Source organism: Anabrus simplex, chromosome 6 (assembly GCF_040414725.1).
Source record: "Anabrus simplex isolate iqAnaSimp1 chromosome 6, ASM4041472v1, whole genome shotgun sequence".
Classification (NCBI taxonomy): domain Eukaryota; kingdom Metazoa; phylum Arthropoda; class Insecta; order Orthoptera; family Tettigoniidae; genus Anabrus; species Anabrus simplex.
The window spans coordinates 154,004,078-154,018,982 of NC_090270.1; the positions used below are offsets into that span (position 1 = coordinate 154,004,078).

Here is a 14,905-nt window from a genome sequence, read left to right on the forward strand (position 1 = left end):
GGAGCAAAAACACTATTGTGTCCCCATACCACTATATGCATGGGAGCAAGTGCTCCCGTGGAGTCGGCGCCTATGGTTGGAACTTGTCAATGTTGGTGTCCTGAATTTCATTCTGAACCTTATGGCAACCCTATTCATAGCATAACAAATAATGCGGCAACCTTGAAACGGCTGCAGCATTTGAATGACAAACGTAGGAAGACATATGCATCTGTGGAATTAGTACTGAAACCTAAATTGTAATTCCGCCCAAGATCATTGTTACATTGCCCACATTAAAGCATTTGAATTTTCCACCAGTGAATTCAATCGGAAGACTACCGGAGGAGAAGTGAAAACAACTGCTCTGCTCCGTTCCTACCGATCCCAGCTCTTAACACCAGCCGGCAATGAAAACTAGTGATGTGCGCGAATTTCTCGCTCGTTGGGTACCTGATTCCCCAAGCATATGGAATCGACTGTCACAACCCATCATGAAAACTGATGGAAACGATTATAAAAGAAAAAATATTAGTGATGGGCAAACGATATCCGTGTTCGAGCGGGTTCGAGCCGACCCAATACGGGCCAAGGCTCGAGCCTGTTCGAAGCAAGCTCAAGCAGTCACGTGACCGAAGGCGTAGTCTGACTTGGGCTACAGTGCAAACGTGCTGACAAGCAAATTTCATATGAAGTGAAGCACTGTTCACGCAGGTGTGTGTATGATATTGATAACGAAGGTGCGTTCTGTCATATATTACTACATTCAATTATTGACGTATATCTTATGGAGAATAAAGATTGCCCATAAAATTAGAAGGCTTAGATTATGATAATATGCTACCGGTATGAAAAGGACAAATCATGTATCCGTAATATTCCCCGCGTATTAACGGAAGTATTTCTTCCCAAGGCAGTACTTGTGTTACTTGTGTACCTAGTAATAACCGTACATTTGAAGCAACATTATGAATACGGTAATATTCTTACAACGTCATGCTTCGGGCGGCTAAGACAGCTGTGTAACGCGACAGGCGAGGTTCTCCTTCTGTCCTCAATGTTGGGGGGTTTGAATACACTCCTTGGGGGAGCATTACCCTTTTTGGTCATACAGAAGAATTTGGGTGTACATTTCATCAATCGTGTACACAAATACATTTATAAATATTATTATGCAGCAATGTTACTGTCTGATTGCGTGCAATATATATGAAAATCTAAAGTGACTCGAGATTTCAAGCTGTATCCTTTACCAAACTTCAGGTCAATCAGCCCAGTAGTTTTCGAGCAAAAAAAAAACATCGCATGGTGTTAAAAATCATGACCCTGCCGGGAATCGAACTCGGGACCCCTATGACCAAATGCCAACATCCTAACCATTTAGCCAAACCAAAATACAAATCAAAATATTACAGTGATTACAGCATACAGTCGTTGCTCATTTGTTTTTAAGTTATTAGCCAACCTTGTCGCGAGAATTTGTCAAATAAAATATCTCATTAACCTAGCTAAATAACGATTTATATATTCGCTAACATTCTGCTTTAAGCTTCCAAGAATTTATATTTACTGTTGTTTAGGAAAAACCAATTCAAGGATTTCTAATACAGATGGAATTTCTGCTAACCGTTTAATTTCGGCACCCATTGTTGGCAATATGATATAACTCGGTACAGCTGTGATAGGATTATAAACATGTGAATGTTGCTCAGCCGCGAATTGTTTGATGTTTAGAATCCTGTTTAAAGAATAATACGGAGGTGTATTGGAAGCCGGAGAGTTTACTTATATTTGTTTAGTAAGTTTTTGAGAGAAGTGTAAATGTGCCTAGTTTTTAAATTTCTATTTTTAAATTAAAATGTTAGTCCATTAGCCTGGCTTCGCTGTAAATACTTTATACTGTAGGCTATGTATTTCACATTTCAATGCAAAAAAAAAAAAAAAAAAAAAAAAAAAAAAAAAAAAAAAAAAATTGGGTGTTTCAGGTACCCTTCGTGCTGACAAAATGTTCAATCAATCAACATTGGGTGCTTCTTCAAGCTTTGGAGCTACAACTACTACAAATCCAGCGAATCCAATGAAAGATTTTGAAGTAACATCGCCACCCGACGATTCTGTCTCTTCACTTGCATTCAGCCCTGCTACCATACCTCAAAACTTTCTTATCGCTGGAAGCTGGGATAACAATGTAAGTTATATTAATATTCCTTGCTGTATGTTACTTTTGGTTTTGAAGTTACAGGGGTGGAAATATGTATTGCATCAGCATGAATTATTTTGTCTTTTTGTCTTTTACAACCGTTTGCTTCAGTTTATACCAGTCCCATTGTTGTTAAACATTGCTGACATGTTCTTGCCTTGAAAGTTTGACTTCTCATATTTATTCCACCAATACACAACTCTTGTTGTTGTTGTTGTTGTTGTTTGTTTTTACAATGAAGCCAGTGTTTATACAGTCATTTTAACTTGGGAATTTGCAGCGAGAAGATGGGTAGATGAGTTGAATTAACACCAGAAAAGAAAGTTGCTGTACTTGCTTATACATCAGTTGGTGTCGGCACCAAAGAGATAGCCTCTAGGACAGATTTTATTCAGTGTACGATTTTGATGTTAATGAAAAATACAGAGAAAAAGGAAATATTGATAATGAGAAAGAAAGAGGTCGAAAACGGACGTCTAGTGCGAAACAGGACAGGGTATTGAAAAGGCTTTCGCTCAAGGATCGTCGCCTGTCATCAACTGAACTAAAACGAGACTGGAAAGAAATGTGTGACATCTCAGTAACCCGTAGAACTGTAGAAAATAGACTACTGGAAGCTGGACTCTCAGCCTGTCGTCCTAGAAAGAAGCCTTTATTGACCAAGACAACGCGATAACAGCAGCTAAAATGGGCAGAAGCATATGCGACATGGGCACAGAACAGAGTAATCTTTTCAGACGACTCCAAATTGAATCTGCATGGCTCGGATGGAAAAGAGTTTTGCATCGAAGGAAAGGTGAAGAAATTTTGCCATCATGTATAACACATACAGTCAAGCATCCACAAGGACCGATGTCTGGAGGTGCATTTCCGGTCACAGAGTAGGCCGTCTGAACTTCATAAATGGCACTGTCAACGCCGATGCCTACACTACCATCCTTGAAAGGAAGCTTATGCCAACAATAAGAGACCAGTCTGGAGATGTTTCCATTTGCTTTTTCAGGATGACTCTGCTCCTTGCCACAGAGATTTGAAGGTGTGTCCTATGATTAATATTTGTACCAAGCACGAAGCAGATGACATTTGTGGTTAATTATAACATATTTCTACCTTTCAGATAAAATCCTTCCTTAGACAAAATGGGGGTTCAAGTGTTAGTGTGGCCTGGAAATAGCCCTGATCTCAATCCTATTGAGAGCTGTTGGAAGGTTATGGGAAATCCTATCACAAAAAACAAGCCACACAATAAATGGGAACTGTTGGAGACCCTTGTGCGTGTGTGGATTCATGAACTGAGTGAGGATTAAATTAAAAAGTTAATTCTTTTAATGTCTTCATGATGCCAAGCGGTGATTAGGGTACATGGTGGAACAACAAAGTATTAAATGGCAACAGTGCATTCATATGAGGCAACTGTGTATTTACAAACACTCAAATAGATCAGTATTATATTACAACATTAATATGCAGTGTTTCTTCCAAAATTAGTATTTATATTTCAGAAGAGCAAACACAATAGTTCACATATCCACTTTCATCCATGTTTCAAGAAAATGTTAAATGATAAAAAACAAACCTTTTTGTAGAAAAAAAAATTAAGAATAAAATGAAATTGACAAAAATGATTGCTCATCTTCATTTCTGATAGAAATAGAGAGAAATCAGGCCAATTGAGCTCAGTTATTCAATGATTATAACAAAAATTGTTAATTATAAAAGGTGATGCAATAAATATTTCCACCACTGTATATTGCACGCTTATATAGTTTTTTTTTTGTTTTTTTTTGTTTTTTTTTTTTTTTTGTTTTTTTTTTTGGAAATTAGATTAGGAGTGATCAGGAAGCCTACTTTGTGCACTTCCCCAAAAATATGTTAACTATTACATGTTAGTTAACTATATACTAATTTTTTAGGGGAGGGGTAGTTAATTGCATAGTTTAATAAATTTGCCAATTTATAAATTGTGAAAACCATGGTGTGTCAGGATCCAGTTATCATGGAATAGGAATGAGAATCTTTCTTGAATTGGGCAATGAGTTCTAGTTGCTACTCAGTCTGTTGGTGCTCCATAAACTGTCTCTCCACAGATGTGCACATTAATAAGCTTGTAACTAAGAGTAGGACATCTTCCCTCTTCCATTTACTTATAGGGGTTTATGGGAAATGAACTGCATCTGGAATGGCATTGAATGGGTTTGCACCATTATCATCTAAACTTTTAGAAGAAAGAAAATAGAATGGACAAAATGGGATTAGATGCGTTGGTGGTACTTCCGTTGAAACTTATTGGGTTGAAAGTTTATAAATATGACATGAAACGATTCGTGAAGTAGTGTAGAGGAGAGATCTTCCCTTTATGCTTGCCAGAGACCCTCCGGCCTGACCCTAGAAGTATTTTAACTTATATAGATTATACTCCTATAAAAGAATTAAAACTGAGACTCTCTAAATCTGATCTATGCAACAATTTCCTCTGTTGCTATTGGCCAGCTTGTGTCAGCTGTCATGAAGACTATTAGTGTATTGTCTTCGCTAGAGTCCAAGACGTGTGTTCCCACAATAAGAAAACTGTGCAGTTTCAATTTTTCATGGTGTGTGTTGTTAACCTTGCTTTGTCACTTCATCTTTTTTTTCTCCCCACATTTTAACCAGACTCCAGGAGATGCTAGAGGCCTGTTGGCCGCTTTGCAACCCTAATCCGGGGGCTTACACCCCTAGATCCCCTTTGTTTGCCCCGAGCCGAATAATGGTCTTGTCACTAGATGGACCTAACCAATCCAGACCAATGGGTTTTATCACTAACTGGAGCTAAGTTCGTAAGTTGACAGTTCATGCTCTGCCATGTTGGATCAGTACCAGTGAACTATCTTTTGCGAAGGCTTAGGGGTAGGTTTACAGATATCTTGCTAGTAGTGATGTTTGAGGAAGGGGGATAAATCTAGGAGAGTAGATAGAAGTGAAACAAGGTTCCTTCAGTTTAAATGACATTGTAGAGAAAGGTAAATAAATGAAATGTTACCTTGTATTACTTGGTAGAGGAGAGCTGTGTTTATTATGAATGCCAGTACCCACCAACCATCCAAAGAAGATTAATAATTGCGCATCATCCTTCATGTTTCCTACAGATACTACCACTGTCATAGGGTGGAATTTCATGCGTTATGACATCATTCCCAGAAAAAAACCCAGAACTAGATATGGTTACAAGCTACCGCAGAAGAAAATATCCTAAATAACAACAATAGCAACAACAACAATGAGGAGAGCAATAAAAATAAAAGACCTTAAAGTAAAATACAGCATGTTATTGACCTAGCCAGGGCGGGGGGGGAGCGTGGCATGGCGGAAGGTCAGTGGACTGACTAGCCAGCAGGACTCGCGCCAACAACGCAGAGTAGAGCCCGCGCAATCAAATAACGGCTCTGGGGTGCATTTAATGGGAAGCTTGAGTGCGAGTCTCTCCGCGGAGTTCCCGTGCCACACCTACCCTTCTCCAGAGCCAGAGCGCCAAGCAGCTGCTGCCAGAGAACGTGAGCTGTTGTTGAGGTTGGTCTAGCGTTTGAATATTTTGATCACAAAAGGAAATCTAGTAGTGTTAACGCCTGTTATCAGCGCTATGTTCACATCATGCTATATACCGTACATTGCAAAGAATATCCCCACAACCCCCATATATTCATTCTCTTGAAAGGACAATCGCTCATAGTTGTATTTCCTTTTTATATTGCACGTAAGAGCGATGAATTGCCTAGAGCTTTAACCTCCTATAGCACAATTGGTAACGCAGCTACAAAATCGTGAACATCTATACGTAACAGAAGTCTGTAATGTTAGCGACGTCATATTTTGGAAAATTTGCTGTAGTAAACAAGCGGTGTCTATATCATCACTAAGAAAACTTTCCAACTAAAAGTTCATTCATATTATTATTATTATTATTATTATTATTATAGCAGTAGTAATGTTATTTCATGGCAAATATATACATTTTTCACAAACTACTGCATAGGCCCTTGTACTGTATACTTTTTTTTAGTTTTGCCAATACAGATTTCACAGTCGGAATTTCTTTCTCAGTTATATAAAATTCATTGATTGTCCTTCGAACAACACACATGTCAAAATCATCTAATCCAGTGCACGGACGCTTTTTTCTTTGTTCTTACGAGGTGTGTTGAACTATGCCAATGTTCCTACTTGGACCTGTAGCAATTGTTTCTTCATGGACTCTACCAGTATGGCACCATCCTCTCTCCACAGCAGGTGTCTGCAAGATCCCATGCAGTTGCGGCCAGTTATACATAGGCACTACCAAACGCAGCATACTCACGTGACTGAAGGAGCATGACAGGCATAGCCGGCTGGGACAAACAGAGAGATCATCAGACGCTGAACACCCACTGCAAGCAGGCGATGACATACAGTACAGCGACACCAAAGTTCTGTCAACTAGTGTATCGTATCATGCCCGGCTATAAAGGGAAGCCATTGATATCCTGTAGCGCACCAACAGCTTCACCCGTCAGGAGGAATCTGAACGGGTAAACAAAGCTTGGTTTCCAGTCCTGAAAACCTTAAAACCTGGAGGACACAATGTCCGCAGCACACCAGAAAAAGCAACAGGTGATCATTTGCCTGTTTCCCGCAAGGCAGGTCGACGTACATCGGCTTCCTTAATGCTTCAGTCATTGGCCAAAAAACAGCTAATCAGTGATCGCACCCCCAGCCGGCGGACCACTAGGCAAGCAACGCACCGAAGCGTGCACTATATAATGAGGTGGAATTGCAACACCACTCCATTCCACTGTGGGCTTCACTGCTATCGAAGTTGGTTGGAACCCTCGATAATGCTGAACGCACTCTTCGGTGAAATGTCGGGACCATGGCCTACAAGCCCGGGAAACATTGACATGATTTGTAACACAGGCTGTGAAAGCCTCAATTGCTATATAAAAACCAGCTGTACAAGAAAAAATGCTAAAGATTGTGGGCCAGTGGCTAACAGAAACAGAATCCCCATTGTGTGGAGGCTTATTCCTTTTAAGAGGCTGTCTGACATGTTAGACCAGTGGGTTTTTGTCATTAGTGAGGACGTGCACAATCTAATTAATAATTAAGAGAAGGTGTTGTATAACCCTGGTTGCGAGATTATGCCGTTGGCAACTGCCCATTGGTAGGAAGAAAGCCAATGGGAGGGCTGCAGGTCAAACAACTAAATCAACAGCAGCATAAGACAGTGGTGCTTCTAAGAATTATCAACAAAAGACAATTATGCTCCGGCATGATGTGTTGCGGACCCCTTCCATTTTTTTACCTCCAATAGAAGATGGTTGCCCATTTGTACTTAGTCTTAAAACAATAATCACCACTACCACGAACCACCACTTGTAGGGATTGATTATTGTAAATTTGGTAATTTCATGGAAGGCATTTTATAATGAGTAGGTTCTGCAGTTCTGTAGACGAAAGGTATCTACGAAATGTCACTGTAATATTTGTCCCAAATGGAACATTGTAATAATTAGTTTTACACAAATAAAGTGAGAAGTCTGCGGTAAATTAAGAAATACTGTCATTACTAGAGAAATATCTAGAGAAATGTGCATACGTACTTACGGGTTTTAGACAGGACTCCCTTATGTTGTATTCCGCTGCACGTGCCGTCTTTTGTTTCTTTCTTGAGGTCCAGGGCTAGCTATGTCTGTGAATTTTCATTATCTTTGTCTATATGACTAGCGCGAGCAGTTCAAACAGCAAAATAACATGATCCCTGGACCAATAAATATATTACTTTTTTGTTGAAAGGAAAATAGCATGATCCCTGGACCAATAAATATTATATTTAATGAATGAGTTAGGAGCGTTAGGACACAAAATGAATGAGCAACATGAAGAAAACAACACCTAATTAATTAAAACAACTTCATTGAGCAAAGACATCACACACAAATGTGTTAGACAAACAAAACACATACGGAAGCGCTGTGACGAAGCAGAAAAAATAGTTGTAAGGTAGTAAAGTATGCATCCATATTATTATCTGCAAGTAAATTATTTCATACTATTTCTTAATTTACCGCAGATTTTACACTTTATTTGAGTGAAATTAATTATTATCTTCCATTTTGGAAAAATATTACAGTGACATTTCGTAGATACCTTTTGTCTACATAACCTTAACAGGCTAACAACATACTCGGTCAATAGCACAATAAACAGTGGATACTGAAATCATTCGCCATTCAAGGCGAGGTCTGGTGTACACTAACCTTTTACTGACCAAGCCTATATCCAATAAATGACTGTAGGAACCCACGTTAGTAAGTTAAGTTGAATGTTAGTTGTCTTACCATAGGAGAGTTAGAAGTGTTCATTGTGACTGCTGGGGGAACCATCAACTTGCCCTGAGCAGTAATTTTTACATTTATAGTGAAATATCACAAACCTATTGGCATTTTTTCAAAGTAAGTGGCTGAAGGAATAGTGTTATTGGCTGAATACATCCAACATGGTGTCACTCCCGTAACTTAATTTAGTACAGATACATGCCTAGATTGATGTCGTTGCCAACTATGTCACAATACAAAGGGCACTAGGAAAGTTTTGCAATACACAAAAACGGTTGGCTGGACACCCCTGTTATGGTGACAGATGAAAGGAGGGGTGAAAACCGGTCTATACTGCGGACCACCTTTTGAACAGACTAAAACGGAAGTAACGTCATTGCCTCATCACACTAACCGAGGTTGCCAAATGAACCGGCGAGCTATTCAAAGTTGTACTCCAGCACTACAATACAGCACAGCTCACGGAATGACCTCGAGTGTATTTAATATAATTAATACATTAATGTATGTGTGTTAGAATCACATGCAGACTATTAACGGCTTACATATTTAAACAATTAATTTACTGAGTTACATATTAAATGTGAAAACCTACAATCTGTTTTCCAGTCATTGACCGGGTCAGGGATGGAATGCATGAAACCCCATCTTGCGGCGAGGATAGGAAATGAGCCGGCTACCGAAGCCTGTCACACTCCTCTGGGGCATGAATAATGACTGACATATGACATGAAATGATTCTGGAGAGTGTTGCTGCAATGAAAGATGACAGGGAAAACCAGAGTACCCGGAGAAAAACCTGCCTCCCCTCCGCTTTGTCCAGCACAAATCTCACATGGAGTGACCGGGATTTGAACCATGGAACCCAGCGGTAAGAGGCCGACGTGCTGCCGCCTGAGTCACAGAGGATTTCACATGTTTTATGTACTAACTACAATTTCACGCGTAAAGCACTGCGAACAAATTCTTTTGACATACACAGTAAGCATTACATTTACTAAATTATTATTACTAGTATTATTATCGATATATATAAAACATTTTATTTATTAATCAGTATTATTATCTAAATATATGGCCTGATTGGTGAGTGAAATGAGCTGCCGAAAACGTCTGTCACGCTACTCACGGGCAATTGATGCATAAGCGAGAGAAGTGATGATTATGTTCTTCTTCGTAATCTGTTTACCCTCCAGGGTCGGTTTTCCCTCGGACTCACCGAGGGATCCCAACTCTACCGCCTCAAGGGCAGTGTCCTGGAGCTTCAGAATCTGGGTCGGGGGATACAACTGAGGAGGATGACCAGTGATTATGTACTGTACTGGAATTAACATGAAACTGACAGGTGAAGTTGGGGATCCAGGCGAAAACCTCTTCCACCTCCGTTCTGTCCAGCACAATTTCAATAAATTAATTATTACAAGTATATATCCAGCTCCATGGCTAAATGGTTAGCTTGCTAGCCTTTGGTCACAGGGGTCCTGGGTTCAATTCCCGGCCGGGTCAGGAATTTTAACCTTAATTGCTTAATTTCGCTGGCGCGGGGCCTGGGTGTATGTGTCGTCTTCATCATCATGTCATCCTCGTCGCTACTCGCAGGTCGCCTACGGGAGTCAAATCGAAAGACCTGCATCTAGCGAGCCGAATTTGTCCTTGGACATACGCCATTTTTAACAAATATATTTTTATAAAAACATTATTACATATTATTATTATTATTATCATCATGCAGGAGGTTCAGCATCAGCTTACCTTGTACCGCAGTAATTAATGTGTATCGCTATCGAGTGGCTGCACACAAAAGTCGGAATCAGAGTCGGAGTCAGCCCACGAGGTAGACTAATCCTGCCGTCAATAGTATTCGCTTGGAAATGCTTATAAACAGACAGAATCATATTTCTCTCGCTGGACGTAAAATTCTTGCGTTTCTTCTTGAACTGATAAGTCTGGTGAATTTTTGTTCGGATCCATTGCACAATAATATCCAGTAATGAGTAAGAAGAAACCTTCAAACGTACAAGAGACTAGAAGAATTATGAATTAGCACACAATAAGCACACACACTGTTTTTGTAAAAGCGAAGCACACAGATAAAATTCTCTCACTGCTGTTTTAAACAGACTGTGATTGGAACTGCACAGCACAGCCGACTGGATCCCTCGCTGCGTAGCTAGAGCGACACATCAAGTCGGCCGTGGTTCAAGACATCCACTGAGTGAGTATGCAAGTATGGCAGCTCCGCATTGATGGCACCATTGCCAAAACTTGCGCTGAGTAGCGCGCCCCCCTTGCCCCCTCACCTACCGTGTGACAACACCGTAGGCGCTGCCCCTGTTGCCCACGCCATCCCCTGATCTATACACTCACTTCCGCTTTAGTTTGCTCAAAAGGTGGTTCGGAGAATAGAAGACAGCAAGGCGCGACCTTCACACCAGTTGTTACCAAGCAGTGGGATTGAAAGCAAGTTAAGATGTCACTGTGGTCTAAAGGTGAATATCGCGCAATTATCCGCTACAGTTTTGCTCGTGGACTAACTGTTGACCAGTGCCTGGAGGAAATGACTCCTGTTCTAGAAAAAGACTGTCCACATCGGACAACAATTTTCTGCTGGTACAAAGAGTTCCAGAGGGGAAATTTTGGAGTTGAAGACGACCCTCGTTCTGGGCGACCATCTGAATCAGTGACTTAGGAAAACATTGAAGCTGTGAGGAAAATGTTGCAGCAGGAGAGGCGGTTGACATATCGGCAGGTAGAAGAGACCCTCCACATCCCTGCACCAGCTATTCATTCAGTTCTACACGACCATCTCCATGTTAGAAAGGTTTCTTCCCTTTGGGTGCCCCATTCACTTTCAGAGGAACAAAGGGCACATCGAGTGAAATGGTGCCGAAAAATGCTAAAGCAGTTTGAAAATGGGTCTTCGCGTAACGTCAATAGCATTGTTACAGGTGACAAAACTTGGCTTTATTATTACAATGTCCCAACAAAATCCCAGAACAAGGTTTGGCTCTTTGAAGATGAGGGTACTCCTGTGACTGTCCGAAAGTCAAGGTCAGTGAAGAAAAGGATGATTGCAGTATTCTTCACTAAACGGGTCATCCTGACTCGGGTTGTGCTAGAAACACAAAGGACAGTTACTGCAAAGTGGTACAGTGAGACTTGTCTGCCTTAGGTCATCCAGGCTCTCGAGCAGCTCCGTCCAAGGTCATGGCTCAACACTTGGCTCTTGCATCACGACAATGCTCCAGCACATCGTGCTAATGTAACAATGTATTTTCTTGCCAGATCAGGGTTGACTGTGCTTGATCACCCTCCATACAGTCCTGATCCTGTCCCATGTGACTTCACACTCTTCCCAGAAGTGAAGATGAAGCTGAAAGGGCGGCGTTTTGCATCCGACGAGGAGCTTCTGGTAGCATCAGCATGGGATCAGGAGTGTGAAAATGTAACTGAAGAAAAGTGGCAGAGTTAGTTCAGTGACTGGTTTCGACGTATGGAGGAGTGTATTGAGTGTGATGTAAATTATTTTGAAAAAGTCTAAAGCTTTCACTCACATTGCAAAACTTTCCTAGTGCCCTTAGTATAAACTGCTAAACCAGTGGTGATAAATTAATAAACACACACACCTAAACAAAGCCCAACCTCTTATGCTGGTTTTTCTAGTTTATGCTCATGGGGGACCTGTGCATCAGGGTTTGATGATGATGGTGATAAGGTAGGGAGAGGGGGAAATCCAATGTCAGCACATAACCTATTCTTGTTGAATAACACCAAGAGGCCTGATGAAGGCTTAACATCCTCACTCGACAATAGCATAATATGCCATCACTCCATGTGAACACTGTGGAGAGGTTTGGAATTAAACCTATGCTTCTTACATGGAATTCCTTTTACAGGAGAGATGTGTTCATGTTATGTACATTTAATTTTTATAACCTAATTAAATGTAGCATGTGTCATTCTCCATTACACTACATTAGTAGCTAATAGCATTGCTGTTGGCTGACATAATGTCAATCCCCAAAATCAATACTCACAACTTCTTTTACCAACATGTGCAGAATAAAAACGCAATAAAGGCTCTTTTCTATGGCCGCAAAGCGTACTGTCTGCAGGGCAAGGAAAAATAGTCCTTTAGTAGCTGTAACCTATCATTGCATATCTAAGCCAATCTCTGTCAAGAGAACTGTGGACCTTTTGGGGCCACACTCCCTTCAAAATGCTTTTGTACATGGCTGCAGCGCATACTGTCTGCACGACAAGAAAAAAGGTTATTTAGCCTTGTTCCTAGCTCCTAAGTTGAAAGCCTTGTGCCATCACATCGTCTGCAAAATATAAACAAATGACATTTATACTGCGCATAGATGCCTGCGCTGCATGTGGTGACTCCTAGTGCTAATGTTGCGCAGCACAAGGCAAAACATTTGCTTAAACCTTCATGCTGTATAGAAACCACTGGTGAAAAATGTTCTCTGCCTGGCAACATGTGTTTACGTCGGCAGTTGGTAGCGTTGTTTGGTGGCCTGAGTAAGCTGCTAACAATAATAGAGAATCATCCTCTGTTCCTGTTACTGCACTTTCTTCCAGAGGAAGTTCAGAAGTCCTACTGAAACGAGTATCGATAGTGATTTACACTTTCACAGTTCTGTAAATATACTTTTCTTTCAGTTCCATAAAATCATTGGTGACATTCAGTTTTAAGTCATCGCTGTATAGAGTTTTAGCTACATTACACAGCTCCATGTAACAGAATAACAAATCATTTTTAACTTTGGAGTCAATTCTTAGATCGTTTTTAGTAACTACTGTTTCCTAAGTTTGTTATGCTTACTTTTAAAAGCAGTATATTAATGATTAATTGCAGCAAATGGCTATCGTTCAGTGTTCTCCCCAGAAAGTTTCGTCAACCGCATGGCAGGAAAAATGTATTTGGGCGGGGAATGGTATGTACAAAATGAATATGATACAATTTCAATTCATTCCCTTCAGGGTATTTACAATGATATCAGACACGTAAATATTAACTGCAAAATTGAACTATTTTAGTGTTATGCAAACACGATATAACAGAGTATTTTGAACTTCTAGGGCTGATTGCAGAAACGATTACTATTTTTAAGCCTTAGGCATGGTCTACCTAAACAACGTCTAAATCAAGCACGATCTTCCATTGCATAAACAATGTTCAGTCGATGTTTAACTAGACATCGCTTAAAGTTTCAACTTTGGTTTGAAAATGGAGACAGAAGTATCTTTCATGCAACTCTTTGCTTGTTGCAACCAAAGAAATTCGTCGGTGCGCGTGCTGAACGCCAGTCAGCTGTTTGTCTTCCTACATATTACTCAAATATGGCTGAGCATGACTTGCCCACAGATAAGAGCATCGCTTTCGGTGGAAATTAAATCTCGTAATATTATCGACACTAAAGTGACATGCCACTGTACAGGGAAGTGTAGCTTTCATTATAGCGTTGTTACAGTGAGTGTAATCTACTCATAAATACGGTAGCTTCGACGAAGGGAAGATGAAGCAATAATAATAATGTGTAACTGAGTGTGTTGTTCGGGCCATATATATGTAGCTTGCGTTCTGGAGATCGTAGGTTCGAAGCGCATCATCGGCAGCCGTGGAGATTGTTTTCCGTAGTTTCCCTATTTTTAAACCAGGCATATACTAGGGCTGTTATGGCCATGGCCCTTCTTCCTCAGTCTTCTTTAAACAATAATCACCACCACTTGCCTTTTCCTATCTGATAGTTGCCGAAAACGTATAACTTACGGTTATATATATATATATATATATAAAAATCCCATACAACCTACTTTTTAGTTTTCACTATTATTTGTGTTTACTTGGCAGTAAATATAAGTGAATCCCTCTTGGTTGATGTATGTGACAGCCCTCTGACGGTCGGGACATGTAATTCTGATATGTATGTAGTCGAAGTGACCTATAATTCCATGGAAATTACCCCATATATATAATAAAATATATCGGTTGCCAAGAATTGTATTAAAGTTGACTGTTACCGGACTGTCACTTTGTCAGTCTCAAGAAACAAGTCTCTCGAAAAGCGAAACCTTATTTTAAGATCTATCTTCCCGTGCGTGTCAAACGAATTGCTGCGATCTAGCAGCGGGTGACCAACAGAGAGGCCGTCGGACTAACCTTTCTTCCTGGCATCGTCTCAACATAATACAAATTAATTTCATGGTACATAACCTTATGATTCACTCCTCTCATTTGAGGTTAAACAGTGCTCTCAGCAGTGTTTAAATATGATCGGTTGAACATCGATTTTAGTCGGTGTCTAAGTGATAGTTAACATCTCTGCAATACAGCAGCCATACTTAGGCATTGATTAACTGTAGACATTGT

At 40.3% G+C, this 14,905-nt stretch overlaps 1 protein-coding gene across 1 annotated transcript in view; it reads left to right on the forward strand.

Annotated features, from left to right (window-relative positions):
• Positions 1 to 1,663: 1,663 nt before the first annotated feature.
• Positions 1,664 to 14,905, forward strand: part of Rae1 (ribonucleic acid export 1) — a 113,082-nt gene continuing 99,840 nt past the window's right edge. Inside the window, exons 1-2 of the mRNA XM_067149997.2 lie at positions 1,664 to 1,777; positions 1,965 to 2,167. Coding sequence (XP_067006098.1) covers positions 1,985 to 2,167 — 183 coding nt within the window. The 5' untranslated portion in view covers positions 1,664 to 1,777; positions 1,965 to 1,984. The remainder of the gene's footprint in view (positions 1,778 to 1,964; positions 2,168 to 14,905) is intronic.